We start from the raw sequence: 19,948 nt of genomic DNA, 5'->3' as shown, positions 1-19,948 counted from the left end.
CTGTCAAATAATTCAATTGAAGTGAGTGAGATAACTGTTAGAGAGGATATTTGTAGTCATGGTCTGGAACCTCCTTTTTGGGTTTTTTTTCCTGCCAAGGCAAATAACTTTCTCTAAACTTTTCAATAAATTTGTTTAAAAAATGGATCTGATCTTTCTCTTTTAAAGTGGCAATTTATTCTGAGGTCTTTTATTTTTGTTAGTAGCAAGGTTTCATTTTCAGTGTTCATTTTAAATTAATTTCTATCCTTTTAATAGAGCTTTTTGTTTTAGCATTTCCTCTAGGCCAATGGATTATATTTCTGAATAAGAATATTTCTTAATATTTTCCTTGTAGTAGAATAAATGGGACCTGTTTGTCCCCTGGGTTAAAATGAAAGAAAATGACACCTCTGTTTCAGAGGAAGAATAATTAACATGGTTAACTAATCTCATTTTGTCCAGTTTGAAAGTATTGCAAGTTATCTTTATTTAAATCCCAGTTTATATAATAAGAGTCTTATCAGATTATTTACAATAATTTCAAATTGTTTGGATTAGTTGACTATTTTAATTATTATTGCTCTGAAACACAGCATGTAGCATCTGACACTTTGGCACTTTAGTTGTGATTCGAAGACAGTTTTAACTACAGATGGTCTGTGTTTTAAACTGTGTTTTTATTTTATTTTATGTGTTAATATTGGTTGTTTTTATAACTTTTATGTGGTATTGTTTTTATACTCATGTACCGTTTATGTTATATACTACACTTGTAATGCCTTGAAAGCCTCCCCGAGTCCCTTTTGGGAGATGTTGACAGGATATAAATAAAGTTTATTATTTATTTGTTGATTTTAGTTAAGTTGGTCAACTAGCACAATATTAGACTTGTTATGTACATTCATCTTAAAATCTTTTAAACCGTTAAAATATTTCCATTTTCTTGCAGAGCGGGATCTTGGGAAGCCAAAATATGATTTGGAAAGAACAGAGCCATTGGAAAACAATTATACTCCTGTTTCTTCTGTTACAAACATTTCATCTGGTCACTATCCTGTGCCTACACTAAGTAGCACTATAACAGTTATTGCTCCTGCTCACCATGGAAATAATACTACTGAAAGTTGGTCGGAATTTCATGAAGAACAGTTGGACCATAGTTCCTATGGTAGACCGCCACTGCCAAAGAAACGGTGCAGAGACTATGATGGTAAGTCTAGAAAGGTTAATTTATGTATTCATATTGTGAGCATTTTCATGATTGCTGTATAGGCGACCTACTCTTTCATTGGAATTGTGGCAAAGGATCCCCATGAAAATGGGAAAACCATGGATACTATGAATGTATTTTGGGCCTCCAAACTGTATTAACACTTCTTGACTGGCAGGATGGCTGATCCTGGCTTGCATGTATTTGCACAAATATTCATTCCCTTGAATGTAGGTGAGGGAGAAGAGAAGGCAGGTGGTGTGTTGGTTTCGAGGAAGGACAGAGGTAGTGCTACTGTGGTAAGAGCAGCTGCTGCAGCCACTTCTTGTTGCCATTTCCCTTCTCCTATCAACCTGTCCCAGCTTCTGCCTCCTCTGCCCTTCCCTACCTTGCTCTCTCTGTCCACCCCAGAAATCAGCATACCACCTGACCTCCCTTTTTGCATTCTGTCACATTCCCTTTCCAAGTGAGTATACAAGTGAGAAACACCGATGCAGCCGCGCTCCTTGCATTCTCCTGTTCATTCCTGTTTTCTTCTGCCTGACCAAACAAGCAGGGGAATGCAGCTGCAGCCAATGCACCAGTTTGGTTTCCTGCCATCAACTGAAGGGTTGATCCTGAGAAAACCTGACGTTAATAGAACAGATCTTGAGATGGATGCAAGTATCAAAGACCCTGTTAGAATGGACATATCAGCAAATAACCAAATCCACAAAGGTTCAACAGCAAATGTGGAAAGAATAGTTTTCTGTATCTTAAGACCATTCACTTATTTGTATTTCCTGCTAATAAAATGGGAATTTTTGTATTACTTCAAGATAATTATGAGAATAAGCTTGCTATGTATGAAAAAATTAATATTCTCATTCAGTGTTTTAATATAATTCGTATTTTATATATTGCTTTGTTACAAGTTAAATAAAGTAGAACGAAGATAAAATGTTTTTCTTTTCTTCATGGTAAATAAGTTTATCAAAGTACAATGTCATGTCTCGAAAACATAAATAAATATAAACTTAGCAGGAGACTATTAATTTGTTTCACATAATATTTCAGGCTTTCTTAGTAATCCTTTGTTTTTATCATTTCAGAAAAGGGTTTCTGTATGAGAGGAGATATGTGTCCTTTTGATCATGGAAGTGACCCTGTGGTTGTAGAAGATGTGAACCTTCCGGGCATATTGCCTTTTCCTGCACAGCCCCCGGTTGTTGAAGGACCACCTCCTCCAGGACTTCCTCCCCCACCACCGATTCTTACTCCTCCTCCTGTAAACCTTAGGCCGCCCGTTCCACCTCCAGGCCCTCTACCACCTAGCCTTCCACCTGTTACAGGTAAAACTTACCTTTTAAAAGTAATTTTTGTTTTATATAGCTCCCTTCCTAGGTATTTTTAAATGATGGAGTTTGCTGTATATATTTGCATTTAAATTGAGAAAATGTAACTCAGGAAATGAGTTTATTTATCCATAGGTCGGTGTCAGACAGTGGTGTCATTAGAGTTGGTGTCACCCACAGTAAACCATGACAGAGATGCGGGTCCTGTGCCTAGCATAGTGCATCCCCTTTTTCCAAGCAAAGATGGATGAGGGGAGAAAAGGTTAGCTGATTTCAAAAATTGAGAGTCTTGAGTTTCTCCCATCATTTTACACACTGACAACTGCTGGCAAAACTAAGAAGGAGGGGGGGGGGTGGTTGGAGAGGGAGAGTTGTGATCACCTTCTTTGATGAGGTGGGTGGGGGACAGCACACTACCTGGCTCCTGTTTGACATCAGTGTGGTGTTGGGGCTACTCCTGGGTTGGACTTGATGGCTCACAGCTGCTGTGCTGTCACACCCCAGGCCTGAAGCCACCTATGAACATAGCATCACATGAGTTCTAAGAAGAAGCAAACAGTTTATTGCAAAAATACACAAAAGTTATATAATTAAAAAAAAAAGCAGGAGTATGCGTAGAATCCAAAAATTCAGCAATCAGTAATCCAAAAGCAACACAGTCCAAAAATAATCACAAAATACAAAGGCACCTTAAATCCATAAGAAAAACTTGAATAATATAAAACAAGATCATGGAGAACTCCCAGAATACTAGAATCCAAAACCAAGAGTTGAATAGAGAACACAGGCCTGGCTGTACTTGAAAGCCACTTTGCCTGAACTGAAAACAGAGTGTCTGTTAGCTCCTAATAAACAGACATGAAAGCATTATATCTGCCCTTGAATTTCTGCTGTGTTGATCTACAAAGCTAACTATCTGCTCTAATCTGCAAATATGCTTCCTTGCTTAGGTCAGTATAGCCAGGTCCTTTCCTAGGGGTGTTTCTCATTCATCTTTGCTAGACTCCTTATCTAGAGAAGCTGATTCCCACTCCTGTGACTGGCCTTGAGTTTCAGAGGCAATTACCTTCTCAGGCCCTGCATTTGTCCTACTTGAGGTTCAGAGGCAATTACATTCTCAGGCCTTGCATCTGAATGAATCCCAGGAAAGCCCACAATCCCATCTGACTCTTAAGTCATCAGTGAACCCATCAGCCCCTGGCTGCTGCTGAGCTACAACATGTGCCAACATATTGTTTTCTCTCATATCTTGGTAGCTGTGTGTTATTGTTGGGGGGGGGGGGGGGTGGGGTGGGGTGGTGGAGGGAGCTCATTAATTGTTGGGATCTAATCTATGGGAAAAGCCATTCTCCCTCACCTTGCTCTTGGGAGACTGAGAGCTGTCTGCTGCACATTGCCCCTCCTGTCTCCTCCTTTCCACCACATTCCTTTCTCCAGCCCACACCCTGCAGACTCAGTACTATCAGCAGCAGCAGCAGAACCACCACCATTGCTCTCCTAAACATCAAGTCACTTTTCCTCTCCTTCCCCTGTGCTTGCTTCCTCCTTTCTTTTTCAAACACTCTTTGCTTCCTCACCTTAATTGATTCCCCACTCCTATTCCTCTTCTGTGTTTCTTCACATCAGCTGTATTCTCTAGAGCATCCCAGCAGAAATACACCCTGCCAGTAATCTTTCGCTTTTGCTTCTCTCACTTCTCCAACTCCTTTCCCCCACTCCTTTTTTCTTTTCTTTCTTGACAGGTTTTCTTGGAGCAGATTAAGCCTTTAATTTTTTCCACTTTGCTCAGAGAAGAGGGTTCCTTTTTTATAAGGGTTAATACTGTAATATAATAAGTTATATATAGGAAAAGTAACCATCTCCTTCTCTGGATAGAAGTGGGGAAAGGCAGCAAATTGTCAGAGTTAGGGGTGGCTGGCCTCCTGAGGTAATGCTGGATCTTTCCCCTTTGGAGAGTGGCTTTCAATATATCCACAGTCATATCAAAATCTGTAATTTTAACCTCAAAACTTGCCTTCAATTTACACATGATGTCAACTTATACACAAGTATAGATGGTTTGTAACATTTCATGTTACAGCAATCATTTATCTGGATGTAGATTAAATTAGTCATGCTTGAATTTTGTTTATCTCATTAAGGCTGCAGAATGCTTTAAAACTCTAGGGAGCAAATAACAGCAGCATGAGAAATGAATATTTGTGTATATTAAGTTTATATATTGCTGCATAGTAATTCTTTGAATGGTTTATAACTAAGTTTCAAATCAATCGAAGGCATAATAAATAATAAACAATAATCAAACAAATAACTTAAAACATTTTATAGCAGCGCAAGACAAGACTGAAACGCTACAGTGCTTGAGATTAAAATGTCATTAAGATAAAAGGTTGCTGAAATAAATGATTTTTCATCTGCCTTTTAAAATCACGTGAAAGAAGACAGAGTTCAACATCTGGGTTTTCCATCATTACAAAAATTCCACAATTTATAGCAATCTGCTACATCTCAAAATAGATTAAAATAGGTTAAAACGTCTTATTGCTTGAGAAAAAGAGATGTACAAACAGGCGCACCTTTAGCTATATGGGGTCTGGAGTATGTAGACACTGAAGGTAAAACTAGCACATTTGAAATGGATCTTGAAAATAATTGAAAAGAATACCTGTCAGATGAGCATTATTATAGATTCTTTTGCCTGTTTCAGTTTAAATTCTGATGGCTGAAGTATGGATTTGTTGAAGTTCAGGCAGTAATCTGGAATAAATAATAGGTAGTACTGGCATATTGCCTTTCACCAGCAGTCCTCATCTGAAGCTAAAGAGAACTCTCTGATAATACTGCTTAGTGAACCAACATGGAATGGATGTTTACTTCCCTGGAAGCTATAGGCTCGAACAGTTCCCAGAGGAGTAGCCAATACTCATGTGCTGCACCAGAACAACACACATTTTGACATCTTGTAAAGACCAGCAGGCTTTATTTGGCATAAGATTGAGAGCATAACAAGACTCTTAGCTCTTAAACGCCATTCGTTAAAACATATATCTATATGCTTAAAGTGGTCTTAAAATTCTTTCATATTTGGAAACAAGTGCATATTTGTCCCATTGAGTTGTACATTACATTAGCTGCATTGAGTTTTCTATATAACTTGGACTATGGTATCGGATTTTGTGTTTTTAAATAAGTGGTTTTTAATGTTTGATATGTTTCTAGTGATTGTTTTAATGTATATGTTTCTTTTACTTGATGTATGCCCATGTGGCATCGAATCGCTGCTATATATATGAGCCGCCCTGAGTCTCCTTAAGGGGTGAGAAGGGTGGGATATAAATATGGTAAATAAATAAATAACTATACATGGTCCGCAAGAACGAAAATATGGTCCGTGGCCTCACCATTACTACACTGTTGCCTTGAAACCACGCAGCAACGAGAACACTGGGCTCACAAAATCCTCTTATAGTGCCGAAGCAATGGCGATGCTGGGATGGGAGAGGCTGACTACCCACGAAAGATGACTATTACCACATCAGCTCTAGATTGTTAAATATGGTTTTTTTGTGGGCGAGCAGATGGTTACTGTTGGATGGCATATGTTCTGTATCAGAAACTAGAGCTGATTTGGTTTATCCAATGCAGTTTTCTGAATCAGCACCCCAAATAACCAAACCCAATCTAAAGTTGACTAAAAACTGTAACCCTTTTGGTACTTTTGTTGGAGAGTGGTCCCTGGTCAAGTGGTCCCTTATAAAAGAAATGTTGGGAAGCACTGGTCTAGATATAACTGTATTATATTTTTGGTGGTTGCTTCATTTTTCATGCTTTGTTACATTGTTCTTTGGCAGGACCACCACCTCCTCTTCCTCCTTTGCAGCCCTCTGGTATGGATGCCCCTCCAAATTCTGCAACCAGTTCTGTTCCTACAGTTGTAACAACGGGTATTCATCATCAGTCACCTCCTGCTCCACCCTCCCTTTTTACAGGTGTGGTAATAGAATTGTTTTGCTTATGATAATACAGAATATTCTTATTATAATTACAGAGATTTTGTGGCTGTTCAGAATATTGTAAAATGAATATCACATGAATGCAGTGGGATTTTGTTTTCCTTCTGCAGTTCCCTTTTGATTTTTCATTTGCTTTGCAGAGGGTTCTGATCTTTATGCAGAAAATTTCAAGGGCATGTGGTGGGAGCAATCACTCCCCTTATTCTATTGATAAAAACATGTCATCAGGAAGGTTTAATTGGCTAACATTTAATTGTCCCACAAGGGAATATTGTTATTGGCACAAGAATAAACATAATGTAGTATTGGATAGTAATCTGCCTATTTGAGTAAAATGCTGTAGTTTCATAGCCAAGGTCACAAGGAAATGGTTTGTGACAAACTATTCTGGGAGCCTGATGATCCATTTAATGTATTTGTTTCCTTCAGTCTCATACTGAACACATCAAAATGCTCTTGCATCTAAAACTTTCAGCAGGATCTAAAGAGCTGCTTTGGTTGATACGGACTCGAATTGGTGTCAGATCTCTCTTCTTTGAATAGTGGGGGCCAAGATACATTTTAAGAAGTACATTTGAAACTTTGTATTTCTAAAACACTCTGTTGACTTTCTAGCAGTAGATAGTCTGTTGTGTTTGATATTTATCCTTAGTTTGAAAATGTGGGATTCCATGGCCCTTTGTACATTTTAGTACAACTATATATTTTTCTTTAATAGAAACATATGATACAGATGGCTACAATCCTGAAGCACCAAGTATAACCAGCACTTCAAGACCTATGTATAGACATAGGGTGCATGCCCAAAGACCAAATCTGATAGGACTTACATCAGGAGATATGGACCTGCCACCAAGAGGTACTGTGAAATATTTCTTGAGCTCTGCTGTTATGACTCTTATTGCCTTAAAGTATAGATGAGCAGATGCATGTGGCTCTAAGCAGTTAAAGTGAGAGTTCACCACTCAGTGCCCTTTTCTCTCGCCATATAAGTTGCAGGTTGACTAGGAGGTGCATGATTATTATAGGGAGATAGACTGAAGAATGAGCATTCTCTATGTACTGTCTTCAATAACAGTGTAATCCTAGGTTTGCCCCTGAAGAGATGTCATCATTTTACTTCCTCTGTACATGCTTTATAATGTTAAATTTATGCAACAACAACCATTCTTCGTTTATATCCTGCTTTTCTCCCTAAACGGGACCCAAAATGGCTCACAACATATTAAAACAGTACAAATCAAACAGCATATATAACAAATAAAACAATATATAAAATAAAACATAAGCATTTAAAACCATTTAAACAGTTGCTATTGTTGCAGGAACTAATCAATTCAAGTAACACATTTGGCTCATTCCAGATTGATTCCAGAAAGCTACACAAGCTCTTGTAAAATGGTTGTCTTAAATGCATGGTGCAGATGGTGATCCTTATCTCCTAACATTACATTTCTGTAGAATGTAACAGGCTGTGATCACATTTGACATGTTGTTCATGTCGCAGAAGTGGAATTGCTATTTTAATTTCCTTGTACATTCTAAAGGAGGACATTGTTGTAGTTTCCTAGAGAAGAAGAGCTAGTGTAGTAGGAACTAGAAGATCTTGTTCCTTACACAGTTAAGAAAGGGCAGTTTGCCTAGAGGAAGCTTATTTGAGGTTTGCTTGTGATTTAGGGAACAGCAGGGCTTACCTAAATCCTGGATATCAGAGGATTGTGTGATAAATAGGGTTTGAAAAAGGGTAGGGAGATCCATGTGGAAGAGAGTAGTGTGTGCAGACTTGCAAGATACTCCTGATCTTCTCTCCATGTTACATCTGCCTCTCTGTCCCCTCCCTTCTCTTAAAAAAATATTGGAAAATATCAAAGGAATCCCTTTCAGGCTTCAAGTCGTAAGCCATCTGCTAAATATCTAGAGTTGAAAAGAAATGTTGCTTTCTGGGCAATGTATTCTGTAGTTGCCCTGTGGGGTTTCTTATACTTCCTTTTGAAGCATCTGGTTTTGGTATCTGTTGGAGACTAGTGCTGAACCAAAGGGACCTTGGGTTTGAAGAAATACAGCACATAGTATGTTCCAAAAATGCAGTTAGTCAGCTGATGGTAATAAGGAGAGAAATTCCTACTATAAAATGCACAGACAAACATCCTTTAAAAATTAATCAGTGTACTCTTTTCTTTCACACAGAAAAACCTCCTAATAAAAGCAGCATGAGGATAGTAGTAGATTCTGAGTCCCGGAAAAGAACTATTGGTTCAGGTGATGGAGTCCCAGTAAAGAAGAACTGGTTTGACAAGTGAGTAGTTGCTCGATCTGTTAACCATATATTAATGCCTGGAATATGCATTGTATTTCAGATTTGCCTCTCTTTTTATGCCTTTGTCTTTACATGATACACAATTTTGGTTTAAAACAAGGTTGGAGAATGTGCATCCCGGGGGCTGCATTGCAGCCCTGAAACCATTTGGTTTGGCCCTTGGTCTCCCACCTAAATACTAACCAAATACTGACTTAGATCTGCAGACTCAGACTTGGTTGTGTAAATATTTTAAAGGCCAATATTTTTAATTTATTTTTATTGCATTTCAATGTATTTTTTTACTGCTGTTGACCTGTTTATGTTAATTGTTGTGCTTTAATGACTGCCAATTGTAAGACGCCCTGAGTCCCCCTTCGGGGGTTGAGGAGGACAGGATACAAATGCTTTAAATTAGATCTGGTGCCTTTAACAATCCTTGTGGAAACTGGATTTAAATATAAATATTTAATAAATATTTAGGAAATTATAGTACACAGAAAAGATGTCAGGAGTTGATAATACAAAAGTTGGGCATGTTCCAAATCTAAGGTGCGGTGTTAGAATAGCCATTAAAGCAAAATTGACCCAAGACCTTGCAGCCATGGCTATTGTGGGTGAGGGATAACCTTTGGTGACCTCCCTGGGTAGATACCAGGGTTAACTGCCTGGTGTATATGCCTGCTGAGGCAGGACACGGGGAAGAGCAGGGCCAGAGGTTTTATAAACCCTGCCTGCCTTCCTCTGTCCCTTTTTCTGCTCTCTCTGAGGCTGGATCAGCAGGAGTGCTGCATTGCTCCACAAGATCCCTGGCCATGATTTGAGTGCAACCTTTTTACTGTGGTTGCAGGATTGGCACAGGGATGAAGGTGGACTGTTGAACTGGCAGCACTGCAGGAGGTGGGAGACAGGTTGCTTTTCCTAAGCCTTTCCCTGCTTGTTCCCACTTGTTCTATGTCCCAGTGGATAATAAGGTTCTAATTACTATGCCTTTGCCTCCCAGGAATTTATTTTACAATTTGGGGTGTTTCTGCCCATGGCGATTTTGTCATGAATTTCCCAGCAGGGAATAATGTCTTGAGGGTTGGTGTGGTCACACTAAGCAGAGTTTATCTCCTCACTCAGCCTTAGGGCCTCCTGGGTTACCTTGAGCAAGTTACACACAATCTCAAGGAGGCTTGCCCACCCTCTTTTTAAAATAGATCCTTAATAAATTGTTACCTTGGATGAGCCACACTCTCATGGCCTCAAGTCACAATTACTATACAGCAGAGGAAGCTGCAGACAATCCCTCCTTTAAAATAAATTTCTAATTAATAGTTGCCTTGAATGTATCATGCTCTCTCGGCCTCAGAGGGAACTCTAGGCAATCTTGCATATCAATTTTGTCATCATCTCCTCCTCTTTTCAAAATATATTGATTGCTTCCTTGACTGGTGTGCAAGTCCAGGCCAGGGTGGCCCAGGATTGGGGAGTGTCTTCCCTGCGGACCATGTAAAGCACACAAAATTATTCAGTCTGGGCCAGGGTGGGGCATGACTTTTTCCCCAGTCCTCCCACTTAACTGGCTGCTGTTGCTCCTCCAAGCCGCCTTCTTTAGGCCAGCTTACTATTTACTCCCGAGCTGCTTCCGAATTCCTCTCCTCACACAGGTGTGTTCAGCTTCTTCCGCCCTTGTTTTTGCCAGCAGAGTCAAAGCCAGTAAGTGTGTGCATGCAAATACAGTTGCCTGTGTTGCACAGCCTTTGGAACTTTCATTCAATTTTTATTATATAATTTTCTATTTGTAATAATATATAATGTAATTTTACAATAAATAAAGGTATGGCCATTTATTTATAATAAATAAAGGTAAAGTCATTCCAAATGGGGGAGGGGGTTAGTGCCACAAAGAAGACCAGTATCCTGTTGGAGTGGAACTTCCCTCTGGCATAGTTACTTGGCATCAGTATGAATGCTGCTACAGCTTGAAGCCAAAACTGTAAATTTATTTTATGTATTTCTTTCATTTACATAGCCCCTTTCTTTCAGAGTGGAACCCAAGATGATAAAAAATAACCCTAAAACAGTAAAAAAAATAACAATTAAAATTACAATATTAAAGCATTAGATGTAAAATCAAGCATCCTCCCTCTCAGAATCCTCCCTGTAAGTAACTACACATTGAAAAGTCTTGTCTTGGCAGACAAAGTAAAACAGAAGGGACCAGCCTAGCCTCCTGTGGAAAGGAATTTCAGCATGTTGTATGATAATGATGGTGATGATTATAATGAAATAATAGTAGTAGTAGTAGTAGTAGTAGTAGTAATAATAATAATAATAATAATAATAATAAATGTTATTTGTTACTCGCCTATCTGCACTGCTCAAAGGTGTGTACAATACAGTCAAAACACATTTACCAAACTACAAAATACAATGATTAAAGATTAATACATGAATCAATTAGAATGCAAATTTAAAATTCACAGTTCAAAATTGAATGGGTAGGCCTTTCAGAAGACTAGGTCTTTACTTGCGTCTTAAATTTTGACAGTACGTTTAGCTGTTGGAGCTCTTCTGACAGGTAATTCCACAGTCTCAGGGGAGCTAATGACAATGTTTTCTGACTGATGGTTGCCTGCCGGGTTCTGGTTGGTTGGAGCAAACACCCTTCCTAGAGGACGTAAGTGTCCCAAGGGGCTGATTATACCAGAGAAGGCAGTCCTGTAGATAACCTGGACCCAAGCCAAACAGTGATGATTTTATATCCCACTTTTCTTTCAATAATGGAGTCTCGAGTTGCATGTAGAGAACTTCTGTCCCTCTGGCAGTTCATTTGAATGTATTATGTTGGTGTCCTGGCTGTTGATCCAGTTAAGTAGCCATTTGAGCTATAAATATCAAATCAATATTTAACGTTGTCGGTTTCAGGCCAAACTTTAACAGAACGAACAGTCCGGCTTTTCAGAAGAAGGTGCAGTTTGGAAATGAAAATACCAAACTTGAACTGAGGAAAGTTCCTCCAGAGCTGAACAATATCAGCAAACTAAACGAACACTTCAGCAAATTTGGAAATTTGGTGAATTTGCAGGTAAAGTGGTAACTTGACTATTTTATTGTAGTATTAGAAGTGGTTACCAGTTATTTATTTATCATGTCAGAAGCGAAATTGAGGGTACAGTTGTAATGTATTTAAAAACACAAACAAAGTTTAAAAATTTGGCATTATACTAAATGTCCTTTGACCAGTAGCTGGCCACTTGGAGAGCCTCTGGTGTTGCTATAAGAAGTTCTTCCATTGTGCATGTGGGTGGGCTCAGTCTGCACTGTAATAGGTTGTCTGTGGTTTGCTCTTCTCCACACTTGGATGTTGTGGACTCCATTTAGAACTTCATTATCAGGAAGTTTTAGAAATTCTGTGATTTTCATTTCAGTTTTAGTGTAAAACCAAATGTAAAATGTATATAGTTTCTGCATTCACTCTTGTTTTATTACCACCAGAGAACCAAATTAGCCCCTTTCTTCTTCCCTTAGCCCTCTTGATTTATTCTCTCCCTTTTGTGGGTCACCTCACCTCAAGTGAGACTGTGTTTAGGTGATAGAGTGTCAGTCTCTTGGGATGGTGCCTGTCTCAATTTTGTGTATATAGCACACTTGTTAGATCAGATTGGATTTTATGATACAATTTGTTTTACTAGTTTTATTTGTTACAATTGTAGGTTGCCTACCAGGGAGATCCAGAAGGTGCTCTCATCCAGTTTGCTACCCATGAAGAGGCAAAGAAAGCTATTTCAAGCACAGAAGCTGTATTGAATAATCGTTTCATTAAGGTGTACTGGCACAGAGAAGGCAGTGTTCCACCCATGCCAGCTTCAGTACAGAAGGTAATACCAGGGAACGGGGTATAGTTTATTTTGATAGCCTGGTTAGACTTTAAAAGTCTTCCGGGTTGTTTTGGATGTTAAATACAGCATTTAGATTTGTTACATCTCTATTACTGGAGTCTCATAATACACACGACTAGAAGAATTACCATATTAAAAAGTTCAAATACTGACATGTTATCCTTTTGCTTTAAATATATGGAAGTTAAATTCATTATTTCACATTTTGGAATACAGTTGGCCCCCCAACTCTTGCAGGATTTAGGTATACAAGATCCCCACAAAAGTGGAAAAACTGCTCTATCTTAAGCCCCCATCCCCATATACTGTTACTGATTTATTTCCTGCCAATGAGCCCAGTCTGTACCTTTCTTTCCTGACATGGTGCCATGACTTGGTGCTGTGAGAAATACTCAAAATAAAGGAAAACAAATTATGTTTTGTTCAAGGTCAAGGTTGTAATCCTTAATAATGATGTATTTAAAAATAAGTTTTATTGAAATAAGTGACAAATACTTATTTGTGATAAATACTCCTGGTTAGCAGGAGGCTTTACATTCTTTATAAATACAAATGCACCAGTGTATGTATCAGATAATATAGTGAGTGAAAGAAAAAAGAATATAACCCTGGAAGCTTTCTTCTTTATACCAAAAAATGTTCCCATACCTTCAAGGGAGTTGTGGGGAACGTACATTCCAGGGAATGTTTCATACTGATGTCAATGAAGGTTTGCAAGAAATTGAAATTGCAAAGGAAGAAAGGAAATATTTTATGAGAGCAGAAAATAACTTAAAATAATTTGTATGCCTTCTTTTAAAAACCGCACAGTATCCAAACTATGCCTGGCACCTTCTATCATTGAAATATCTACTTGAGCTGGCTACGACAATAAATTTATTATAAATATTATGTATTTTGACTTCCCTTAAGAATCTGTAAATTAAATATTTTATAAGTGTTGGTGGCAAAATATAGCAGTAGGAGATACATATTTGATATTTTTCATGAAGATTTAATATACAACTGTGTCAGAGTTCCCTTAGTAACCAATTTACCATAACTGTATGATAATAACCTGGTCATGACATCACTTTATGTCACTGAAGCAAGTATCTCTTGAGCCTCAGCCACAAGATTCCTTGTAGCATGATACTGAAAAGAATTTTGCTTTAATTCTGACATCTGAACTCTGAGAACTTTACTTGGTCTGCCATTAGTAAAAACAAAATAGGAACAGAGTGTTGGAGCTGATTTTTTTTTCAGTTAGAAAGTTTGACCTTTTTTGATTTGGCTTCTGGTATTGTAACTTTATAAATTGTTTTACTGATGTTAAAGTATTTGCTACTTTGGTGAAATATGTTATGTGGATCCTGAGTTTAGAGAGTATGGTAAGAATAGGAATATTCGTACTTGAATGTTTAACCATTATTCAGTCTTCCATGTCCTATTCTGATGACCTGGTTTCCTTTTAAGGTTATACAGCCTTTACCCCAGCAGCCCATTTTACCTGTTATAAAGCAGTCTGTCAAAGAGCGATTGGGTCCAGTGCCTGTCAGTAACATGGAACCTGCTGAAGCTCAGAGTGCAGGTGCAGAAGCTGTTCAGGTAGGTATAACATTTATGCTACAAACGTGATTTTTAAAGTGAACTTCAATATGCTATTTAAACTAGGAATCCCTCAGTCTTAAGTGGGTGACCTATATTTATTAAGATATTTTTATTTAAAAAATCTGGAAAGGAAATTTGAATTTATCACTCATATTATAGTAGTAAGGATTGTTTAAAATTGTGCAGCCAAGTTGAGTAAATAGCTTTCACACTTGAAATAGAACTTAATAAAACTGATGTCTCAGAAAAACCAGACTTTTTAATGCTCATATATTGACTTGGTAATACTGTTGTTATTTATGAGGAATTTCCTTTTCCCATGCTAGTTGAATAATGTGAAAATTCATGGGATATGGTATTAGTGCATGTTATATTAGTATTACAAAATACAAGTTATTTCATGAGCAAAATATATAATTTACATTTAACAATGCTGTAATTGTGTGAGGAAAATTTTTAATAATCTGAGTATCACATGTGAGTTACTAGGGAGAGTATCCAGTACTTTTGACATATCTTGTGGACAAGTAGAATCCAGTGAAATCAGGAAAATAGCAATCTCCATTTTCCATCGCAGTGTCCTCTCAGCTCTGGAGAACTGGGATATATCATTAATCAGCTCAAGGGACTATAAAGCACTGCTTCTTAAACTGTGGTCCCTGACCCCAAATAGGGAACCATGAGAGAAAATGGTGTTGCTTCCCCCATTGGTTAAACACATCCTAGTCTGGAGTCAGGACATCATTGCTCTTTTTGGATTCCTGTTCATCTTACACACCATCAGGTCCTTCTCTGAACTCTTGGACTTCTTGTTTAGATGCTCACAACTATATTACTGCATGGCTTCCTAAGCTTGTATGTCTGTCTGATTCCAAGACTTTGCAAAGCTACTTGGCCTTCAGTGTTGTTGTTCATTCATTCAGTTGTTTCCAACTCTTTGTGACCTCATGGACCAGTCCATGCCAGAGCTCCCCGTCGGCTATCACCGCCCCAGCTCCTTCAAGGTCAATCCAGCCACTTCAAGGATGCCATCCATCCATCTTGCCTTGGTTGGCCCCTCTTCCTTTTTCTTTCTATTTTCCCCAGAATAATTGTCTTCTCTTAGCTTTCCTGTCTTCTCATGAGGTGGCCAAAGTATTTCATCTTGGCCTTCAATAAACCAAACCAAATTAACATCGTTAAGTGTTCGGTGCCCCTGGTGGCACAGTGGGTTAAACCCTTGTGCCAGCAGGACTGCTTACCAACAGGTCAGCAGTTCGAATCTGGGGAGAGCAGGTTGAGCTCACTGTCAGCTCCAGCTCCTCATACAGGGACATGAGAGAAGCCTCCCATTAGGATGGTAAAACATCAAACATCTGGGCGTCTCCTTGGCAGCATCCCTACAAATGGCCACTTCTCTCATGCCAAGAGCAACGTGGAGTTTCTCAAGTTGCTCTTGGCATGAAAAAAAAGTTAGTTGTTGAACTTCTTAGTCTTTAAGGTGCCACAATTACTACTACTACTACTATCACCACCACCACCACCATTATGATTATTATTATTTGCTACCAGAAGCTAACATGGTTGACCTTTGATAGAAATATCTACTCTCTCTCATTTTTATTATTACTGTCAGAATAGGCATTTGTCATCCTAGTAGTGAAACTGACTACTTGGTCTCAATGTGCTTCAAATGCTACCTCGATGGCAAACTTGTAAATAATTATTTCTGTTTTTCTTAGAATGTAGCAAAACTCTCTGTGAAGGACAGGCTTGGGTTTGTGCCTAAACCACCTAATCCAACTACTGAAAAGGTAAGGCAATAACGCTGAGTGAACTATGATATAACTATTTTATAACTACAATACCACAACTCTGCTTCTGTAGAATTTTTTTTACATGTTGCAAATGCAAGATGGTTGCTTGCATTTATACCATCATTGATATAATTTTGAAATTGATTGGAAACATTTGAAATGCTAAATGATAAAATATGTGTTTGTGTAGGCATCTTTATGAAACCTAAACTGTTTCTGTTTGGATGGGCCTTTGTATGATTGGGTAGATTTTAGTACTGTTAGATAGGATATTTGAATGCAGAATGGACCAAATTATGGCAAGATTAAAGATGGGCTGTTGTAGGCACTTTTCTAGTTTCCAACAAACATTTTTGCTCAGAATTCTGAGGTAGTCTGTGATATTGTAACATGCTGAAGTGTGCTGCCTCATTCCATAAAAACACAGAACTTGTTAGCAGGCTGTACACTTAACAGTAGTTTGTTTCTGATGTTGGCCCATTGTTGAAGGTAGACACTGACTTTCAATTTTCCTACTCCTGCCTTTTGAATGTGAGCTTAGGTTCTTCTTCTTGATGAATCAGTATAAGTGCTTCAGAGTCACTTATATCCACATTTTAGTGCCAGAACTATTTGAAGGATTAGGTGTAGGGAGAATCAGTATAGCAAAAAAAATGAGTATAGGGATATTTAAAAACTGGCAGATTTTGTAAATATTCAAAATAAGTTTTGGTGGCTCAGAATGCATTTCTCGTGGCAGTTATAGAATAAACCCCACTTTTCTAGTTTCCAACAAACATCACAGCTTTTGAGGATGCTTACCACAGATGTGGATGAAATGTCAGGAGATAATGCTTCTGGAACATGGCCATATAGCCCAGAAAACTCACAGCAACCCTGTGAGTTTTTACAATACTTTGTAAAATTGCTTAACAAACCACTAAAACATTTCTTCCCTCCAAAATAGAGTGCATATGTGAAACCATTTGGTTAACATCATTAAAACTCTTCCTATGTGGGATGAAACAAATTACCAGATAGAGCTAAATTTGAGTTATAAATCCTTTCAATTGAATGAGACAAGCGTTTTCTGTTTTCTTTTCTTGGCTATCCATTTGGAATAGATTGTGATGGTGTGGGGTTTTGAAATAGGTTCTTTGATATTGCTATTAAGAAGAACCTTTCTTAAAATGTACCTGTGGGTCAGCCATCTCTTTTCTCATACTTTGTCCTTGTGATAGCCATCTTTGTCCTTGTGAGGTACATGGAATCTCCTGTTCTTTAGCAAGTCCAAGATGAATGGAAAAAGTGTTTCAAAAGAAAGGATTACAAGACAACCTTTGGATCACCCAATGAACTTGTTTTATTGTGTGCTAAAGAATTTCATGTTGATTTAAAAATATACATATACGTGTGTGTGCGTGTGTGTTCAGTGATCCAGTTAGGGTAGAACAAACTTCAATCCTGTTGAAATTAACACAGAGGGCAATCTACCCATTCCTAGCCTACACTGAGCCGTGAAATGCAACCTTCTTGCCTCCATGCACGCTTCATCACAGACCTAAACATTAGATACTGCAGTCCTTATTTAATAATTTTAAAGTATTTTAGCTTTATTAAATGTATAAATAAATAAATAAATAAATAAATATTAGATCCTTATTATGTGGGTGCATGTCTGATTTGGATTGGTTTCATTCTTTATAACTATTTGAATATCTTATTTTATTGTCATAAGTTCTTATATTGTTTTGTTTATTGGTTTTAGTTTGGTTGTTTAGTGGTTACTGTTCACCTTTTGGCATTGAATGTTTTTCCATTTTTTCTGTTGGAAATCACCCTGAGTCCCCTTGGGGAGATATGGTGAGGTACAATTTTTAAAAAATATATTATTATTATTATTATTATTATTATTATTATTATTATTATTATTATATACTAAACCGAACAATTACTCCCCTAATGCTGGAGTTTTGTACATACCTGCAAAAAGTGGACCAGGTTCAAAGAATGGCATGATTTACTCTATGGACAGACACTTAAGGGAGCTTTGGACTCTTTTTAAAATGGCAGTTCTCTGTTTCATCCTTTGCTGAAACATAATTGTTTTAGAGCCGTTTGTGTATTGCGAGGGGGGGGGGATTGGATTTTATAGTCAGTACAGTAGGGGTTCATATTGTATATATTCTTATTTTAGTTGACCTCGTGTATATACGTTGAGGGAAGGTTTTGGAGTCAAAATTTTAAATTTTGATGTGACACATTGATAAGTTGAGGGTTAATGTTTGTTGCAGGAAAAGCACTAATGCCGTCATTGGCAGCAGCCACCATTTTATCACCTAGGCATTCATTATAAGAAATAAGACTTTTTCTCAAGTTTACTTATGGATGAGGTGAACAACATTTTTGGGTTGATTTTTTGACTAAAATTTCTAGACTTATACACTATTCAATAGGAACTTTAAAGTTCTTCTCTCAAAATAAATACTTAGAAGAACATGAATATCTGCTAAGGTTATGTTTATTCATGAAATATGTTATTCTTATGGACATACTTCCCTAGCTAAATGAATGTAGCAAAGTAGTGACTAGGAGCATGCACATATTTATACACTGTCAGTCTTCCTGCTCTGCATCATCTCAGCTTGCAGGGATGACGAGGTTTAAACTTCCCTTCCTTTTTCGGAGTGAGAGTTGCTGGCAGTAGGGAAGAAAAACATTTCCTGTTGCTTAGTAGTTGCTGCTAAGAGCTATTTCTCTACTGCTATTAGTGATAGAAAAGCAGCAAACTTGGAATATTGTTTTTCCTTGTATTGCACAAATGAGTATCTTATCTGTTCCAGAGTCTATGCTGCCAATGGGTCAGAGAAGCCACAAGTAGCACACCACTGATTTAACTGATTAACAGGTTGCAGGTTAGGAAAACTCCCCAAGTCAGTTTTACCGAGTGTGTGGGGGACTGTTTCCGACATCATGCAGTTTGGCATGTTCCTTCCAGCTAAGTGATGGCTTGGCTTTTTTTTTTAAAGCTAGCATAATTCAATAATGGATACATGCAGTGGCTGTTGAGTATTGTTGTGTCTTTCTGTAACCTTAGGTGGTGGTCCCTTGGAGTGGTATTGATCTCTGAGGAATTATCTGCCGAGTGTCCCAGGTAGAAAGAAAAAACTGGTGCCTGTCCTTGGCGTAGTGGGGAGAAAATCTCCCGACACATCACATGGTGGAAGAAGCATTGCTTTAAGAGTATAACTGACAGTTGGGCATTTGATAGAGGTAGTTAATACATGCCAGCTGAAGAGTTCTCTGCTTTTGTAAACTATGTGAATTGTAAACATTTCTCCAGCTTATTGTTAGATTAATACAATGGGAACTCCATGGCAAGTAACATTGTGAAGGCTGGTATTTCTCAGTGGCAGGAGAGACTCAACCTGCATGCAGGGCTCAGGTTCCAAGTTCTGTAGCTATGTTTTCCCATAACATGTATACAAGGTTCCTGACATTTAGGATGTATACAAGTGTTTTTAGCCCTTTCACATTTTTATATTCTTCCAGTCTTCACGATCGCAGCAACACAGCATTTATAGTAATGCTTTGAATCAGTTACTTGTCATTTACTCAAAATTTGTCAGCAAAATAAAAGGGTTTCTTTCTGTAGGTATTGTCTACTTCTACTGGCTTGACAAAAACCGTGTATAATCCAGCTGCTTTGAAGGCAGCTCAGAAAACGTTGCCTGTTGTTAACCCTTCCGTGCTAGATTCTAGTGAAGCACAGAAGAAAAAACAGGTAAATTAAACTACGCTTCTTTTATAAAACAACAATATTTGATGTAGAGAACTGCAACATTACAATAAGTATTTTAT

General features: G+C 38.0%; 1 protein-coding gene across 5 annotated transcripts in view; it reads left to right on the top strand.

Annotated features, from left to right (window-relative positions):
* The window catches only part of RBM26 (RNA binding motif protein 26), a 63,189-nt gene that overhangs the window by 16,533 nt on the left and 26,708 nt on the right, over positions 1-19,948 (top strand). For 4 of the 5 annotated variants that reach the window (XM_067466867.1, XM_067466865.1, XM_060769512.2 and 1 more), the window contains exons 6-15: positions 932-1,192; positions 2,284-2,523; positions 6,378-6,515; positions 7,258-7,398; positions 8,727-8,835; positions 11,749-11,908; positions 12,537-12,701; positions 14,178-14,309; positions 16,034-16,105; positions 19,743-19,871. In XM_067466867.1, coding sequence (XP_067322968.1) covers positions 932-1,192; positions 2,284-2,523; positions 6,378-6,515; positions 7,258-7,398; positions 8,727-8,835; positions 11,749-11,908; positions 12,537-12,701; positions 14,178-14,309; positions 16,034-16,105; positions 19,743-19,871 — 1,547 coding nt within the window. The remainder of the gene's footprint in view (positions 1-931; positions 1,193-2,283; positions 2,524-6,377; positions 6,516-7,257; positions 7,399-8,726; positions 8,836-11,748; positions 11,909-12,536; positions 12,702-14,177; positions 14,310-16,033; positions 16,106-19,742; positions 19,872-19,948) is intronic. The other variant, XM_060769514.2, reaches the window with a different exon arrangement.

This window comes from Anolis sagrei, chromosome 3 (genome assembly GCF_037176765.1).
Source record: "Anolis sagrei isolate rAnoSag1 chromosome 3, rAnoSag1.mat, whole genome shotgun sequence".
NCBI lineage: Eukaryota > Metazoa > Chordata > Lepidosauria > Squamata > Dactyloidae > Anolis > Anolis sagrei.
This window is presented reverse-complemented; position numbering and strand designations above follow the sequence as displayed.